Source organism: Piliocolobus tephrosceles, chromosome 21 (genome assembly GCF_002776525.5).
Source record: "Piliocolobus tephrosceles isolate RC106 chromosome 21, ASM277652v3, whole genome shotgun sequence".
Classification (NCBI taxonomy): Eukaryota; Metazoa; Chordata; class Mammalia; order Primates; family Cercopithecidae; genus Piliocolobus; species Piliocolobus tephrosceles.
The window spans coordinates 21,640,923-21,646,120 of NC_045454.1; the positions used below are offsets into that span (position 1 = coordinate 21,640,923).

Below are 5,198 nucleotides of genomic sequence, written 5' to 3' on the forward strand. Positions count from 1 at the left end.
AAAAAAAAAAAAAACTAGCCGGGCGAGGTGGCGGGCGCCTGTAGTCCCAGCTACTCCGGAGGCTGAGGCAGGAGAATGGCGTGAACCCGGGAGGCGGAGCTTGCAGTGAGCTGAGATCCGGCCACTGCACTCCAGCCTGGGCGACAGAGCGAGACTCCGCCTCAAAAAAAAAAAAAAAAAAACGGACATAGGAATATCAAGGTGGTGATTGAATTTTAAATAAGTTGGATGGTCAAGGAAGGATTCTCTGAGAAAGCTCTTGACTATTTTTATTTTTGCAGACAACACTTCCTTCAGAAAACGGGAAACTTGCATTTATCACACATCTTGGTCCAAATAAATCCTAGGAGGTAGCATTGTGATCTACACTTCTGATGAGAATATTGAAACCCACAGTAGGAAAGTTATGTTTTTGAATTCACAACTACCAGTACAGGGTAACAGCCCCTAGAAATGGAAGCACTAGACCAATTGCACCACTGCATTCCAGCCTGGGCAACAGAGCAAGACTGTCTCGAAAAAAAAAAAAGAAATGGAAGCACTATTTTTTTCTTAGTTCCTCATCTAAGAAAGCACTATTCCTGCTTAGTTCCTGAGCAGGAAAGTTCCTAGTTCAGAAGATTATGAGTAGTATTTACTGTAAAAAAAATGTACATCATGTCTAAATACTAAGCCTGGCACAAAGCACTCAACAGATGTTTTTAAACATTAATAATAATTTATGCCTCAACCTCTAAAAGATCCCAGGAAGTCAGTATCGAAAGTTAGGGTCCTTTATTGGGGATGTCAGCAGAGAGCAGGGGAGATGAAAACAAGTCTTAGGAGTTTGAGAAGGGGCTCCCAGGACAGGCTCCTCTGCTCTAAGGAGCCTGTCCTAGGAGAATGAGCAGGGTCCCAGTCTGTGCAGAAGTTGTCAGGGGGTGCCCAGAGGTATGGTGAAGGAGAGGTAGTCCCCAAGGGCACCCCAGCGGGGCCGGTAGATCTGGAAGATGGTGATCCAGGAGGTGAGCACTATCACCCAGAAGAGGAAGCCCACAGCTGAGCGCCAGACATCTGTCATGGGAAACAGAAGTGGGAAGGGTTGGCCTCCTGCTGCTCTCCAGACTTCCCTAGACCAGCCTTCCCTTCTCACCCAGAGCCCCAAAATTCTGGATCCTCCATTGTCCCTTCCCACCAAGACTCCCCCGCTTCCCCCTCTCCCCAGCCACTGGCCTCCCTCCTCTATACTCTGGACTCACAGCCTTTGATTTGGCTCTGTTCTGTGTAGGCTGGGACAAGGAAGGCCTCTCGGAAGAACCAGAAGATGTTGACCAACCAGAGAAAAGGCAGGAAAGCAAACCCACCTAGGGAGAAAGGAAAAAAAAAAACACACAAACCCTAAAACCTCATAAGGCAATGAAGATCTTCTCCAACTCCCACCCAGAAGATCTATTTGGAAGAAACTCTCCCACACCCAAGTTCAAATGGAGATTTCTGCTGTCAGGGACTCAGGAATCTGGCTCCTCTTTGGGATCCAGGAATCTGATTCCTCAACCATCTCTTTCGCTGGACCCAAGAGTCCAGGCCCTCAATCCCCCTCCTCTCTTGGGATCCAGAAACTGAGGCCCCAGCTTCCTCATTCCTCAGGACCCAGGCCCTCCCCGCTCAACTCCAGGAGTCGGCGTTCACAGGTGCTTCATCTCTTAGACTCACGAATCCAGGCCCCGAGGCCCTCTTCCCTCGGGTGCTCTAGTCCAGTCCCCTCTCTTCTCCTGGGACCCTAGTGATCTGCCCTTACCCAGGTAGTACTTCCGGCACAGGTTCAACTTCTCCTCATTGGACACTCGCTCCAGGTTCATAGCTGCGCTGGGGCCGGGTCGTCCCAAGGGTCTGCGGGGCAAGACCCAAGCCTTGACCCTAAGTAACAGATGCAAAGATCACGAACAACCACGCCCCTATTACAACAAATCAGAGATAAATGTAAAGGTGGGTTTGCTGAAAGCAGAGCATCCCCGCTCCCACTAGCAAGCTGGCCGGATTAAAGAGCTCTTTATGTTTACTAGGGTGGGCGAAACGACCCCCAACTTACCACGAGAGCTCACTTCCTCCGGCTGGGATGCCTTAGCCACTTTCAGTTACGGACGTATGCGCGAAATGCCCCAGGTTTCCCTGGAGATTGTAGTCTTCTTTGGGCGAGGCAACACTGTACGCATGCGCTGTTGAGAGACTTCCTGCCGGGGAGTCGCACGCCTCCCACGCGCAAGCGCCCTGGGGCGTTTCCGAGAGCTTGGTAAGCGCCTGGAGGGGGCAACGAACTACACTTCCCAGCGCTCCTAAGCAACGGAAGTGATGTAAGAGCAGTCAGAACTGGAGGGCTTGGGTAAAAATGGCTGAATATTTAGCTTAGATATTCGGAACTGAGAAGGACAAGTGAGAACGGGCGCTGGGAGTGGACTCTCGTGGGGTAGAGGCCGCGGTCCTGGGGTCCTGGGTGGTGGGGCGGTGTTACTGGGGTGCCCCGCCTCCCCGGCCCTCGGTTTACTTCTGTCTTTGCACCTCTTCCAGGGTTAACTGCTCTTTTTACTTTAAGATCGGGGTCTGCCGGCACGGAGACCGATGCTCCCGGCTTCACAACAAGCCGACATTCAGCCTGGTGAGACCCGGCACGGAGCCTCTGGGGTTAACGCCTCGTTGGCCCTTCCTCTTCTGGGGCCGTAGTCACTATGTCCCGCCTATTCCGGGTTCCTGAGGCCCTCCCCACCGCCCGGTTCTTTTTCTGATTGGACTTTTCTGCAGGCTCCTCCCACCGGTCTTCCTGCCCTTCTCCTGGGAACTTGGTCGCGCCCCCATGCGCACACCCTACACACCGCGGCTGTTCATCCTTGTCAGTCCCCTCCATCCCGTTTCTGGTTTCTTAGGGGAAAAGGATCGCCGATGCACTCACCATGCTTAGGCTGGGGTGCAAGGTTCCACCCCCAACCTTCATGCCTCACTCTCTTTGCATGCAGCCCTGCCCTCTGAGCTCAGGCCCCGCCCCTTTTAAATTCTGTGTAGACCATAGTGCTGCTCAACCTGTACCGGAATCCACAGAATACAGCCCAAACTGCAGATGGATCACACTGTAAGGGACAAGGTCTGGGGGCAAGGTGAATAGCCCCCAGTAGGCTACGCCCTGATTCCACCCTACCCCCCTCTCCCAGGTCATGTGAGCGACGTGGAGGTGCAGGAGCACTATGATAGCTTCTTCGCGGTGAGGGTTGGCAGGGGTAGGTTGGGTTTCTTGTGGGAGCTCAGCTGAGTTCCTCTCCGTCTTCCACAGGAGGTGTTCACAGAATTGCAGGAAAAATATGGGGAGATTGAAGAGATGAATGTGTGCGACAACCTTGGGGACCACCTCGTGGGCAACATCTATGTCAAGGTGCTTGCTGTCCCCTGCTTAGGTGGAGGCATTTCAATGCCTCATGGTGGCCACTGAAGGCTCTCAGCTTGAAGTTCATCACTAAATCCAGTCCAGCCCCAGAGCTGCTAATGAGTACCCTGAAGATCTCTGAGTTCTCCTGCTGACCCTGACTGACGTTTCCTGCAGTTCCGGCGGGAAGAGGATGCAGAGCGGGCGGCGGCTGAACTCAATAACCGCTGGTTCAATGGGCAGGCTGTGCACGCTGAACTGTCTCCTGTCACTGACTTTCGGGAGTCATGCTGTCGCCAGTATGAGATGGGGTATGGTAGTACAAGGGTGGGATGGGCACTTGGAATCCCAGACTTTGAATGTGTGGTAGGGGCTGTCAGTGACAATGGCCTCCTCCATCTCTCTATGCAAGGAATGTACCCGAGGTGGCTTCTGCAACTTCATGCATCTGCGGCCCATTTCCCAGAACCTCCAGAGGCAGCTCTATGGGCGGGGACCCAGGCGCAGGTACCTCAGGACCAGCCTGCTATGTCTCATGTCCTAAGGCCCCTATATCCTCAGATGAGCCTGACCCTAAGTGCTAGTAACAACGTTCCCAAGACTCTTTTTTTTTTTTTTTTTTTTTTTTTTTGAGGTGGAGACTCGCTCTGTCGCCCGGCCTGGAGTGCAGTGGCACGATCTTGGCTCACTGCAACCTCTGCCTCCCAGGTTCAAGCAATTCTCTGCCTCAGCCTCCCAAGTAGCTGGGATTACAGGTGCCCGCCACCATGCCCATCTAATTTTTGTATTTTTAGTAGAGACGGGGTTTCACCATCTTGGCCAGGCTGGTCTGAACTCCTAACCTCGTGATCCACCTGCCTCGCTCTCCCAAAGTGCTGGGATTACAGGTGTGAGCCACCACTCCTGGCTCTTTTTTTTTTTTTTTTGAGACGGAGTTTTGCTCTTCTTCCCTAGGCTGGAGTGCAAAGGCACAGCCTCGGCTCACTGCAACCTCTGCCTCCCAGGTTCAAGCAATTCTCCTTTCTCAGCCTTCCAAGTAGCTGGGATTACAGGTGCCCACCACCACGCCTGGCTAATTTTTGTATTTTTAGTAGAAACAGGGTTTCACCATGTTGGCCAGGCTGGTCTCGAACTCCTGACCTCAGGTAATCCACCCATCTTGGCCTCCCAAAGTGTGGGGATTACAGGCGTGAGCCACCGCGCCTGGTCATTCCCAAGACTGTTACACCCTAAGAGTAGTTCTGAGCCCCATCTGGAGACCAGTACCTAAGTCCCAATCCCCAAACCAGCCTGAACCCCTAATCCACGACTAGCCTGGCCTGATACTGGCCACTGAGTACCCCGATGCTGGCCACTGAGGCCATGTCTTAGAACTCTAGTTATTTCAGCACCCTCCTGCCTCATCCCAGAGCAGAGAGGCAGGCCTACAGGATCTCTGTACCACTCCTCAGCGTTCTCACCTAACTCTCAACACTCCTATTCCCAAGTCACCCCTGAGGTTCCATACTAGCCACTGTCCCCAAGGGGGGAACCATCGGCGTTCCCCTGATCACCGGCATGGCCGCTTCTGAGGCCCTGGCCCCCTTACCCTCTTCCTTCACCCCGGACAGGGACAAATATTTCTGGCAGGACCTCTCCTCAAAGCCCCCTTCACTCTCCTGGCCCATCTTTCCCAGGCTCCCGGGCTCCATAATGTAATGTGTTCAGCATGGAGACTTTCTTCTACCGCCCTTCTCTTAATAAAGCTCCGTGTTTTGCTTCGGTATCAACTTGCTTTTGCTGTGGTTTGGCATTTCCCTCCACCCACACA

At 53.1% G+C, this 5,198-nt stretch overlaps 2 protein-coding genes across 3 annotated transcripts; one reads left to right on the top strand and one right to left on the bottom strand.

The window, feature by feature from the left end:
- Positions 1–751: 751 nt before the first annotated feature.
- PSENEN (presenilin enhancer, gamma-secretase subunit) lies at positions 752–2,638 on the bottom strand. Of its 2 annotated transcripts, none has more exons than XM_023196991.1 (4): positions 2,069–2,638; positions 1,778–1,934; positions 1,239–1,343; positions 752–1,053 (listed from the first exon to the last, which is right to left on the bottom strand). In XM_023196991.1, the coding sequence occupies exons 2-4, from the start codon at positions 1,836–1,838 to the stop codon at positions 914–916; spliced, it is 306 nt and encodes a 101-aa protein (XP_023052759.1). In that variant the 5' UTR covers positions 1,839–1,934; positions 2,069–2,638; the 3' UTR covers positions 752–913. The 2 variants fall into 2 exon arrangements, with proteins under 2 accessions (XP_023052759.1, XP_023052760.1); XM_023196992.2 differs by having other exon boundaries at positions 1,778–1,896; positions 2,069–2,226.
- Positions 2,366–5,157, top strand: U2AF1L4 (U2 small nuclear RNA auxiliary factor 1 like 4). The gene is given in 7 exon segments (XM_026448763.1): positions 2,366–2,409; positions 2,545–2,632; positions 3,299–3,397; positions 3,566–3,715; positions 3,801–3,895; position 4,489; positions 4,876–5,157. Coding segments are annotated over 7 exon segments (561 nt in total). The 3' UTR covers positions 4,960–5,157.
- Positions 5,158–5,198: the final 41 nt, after the last annotated feature.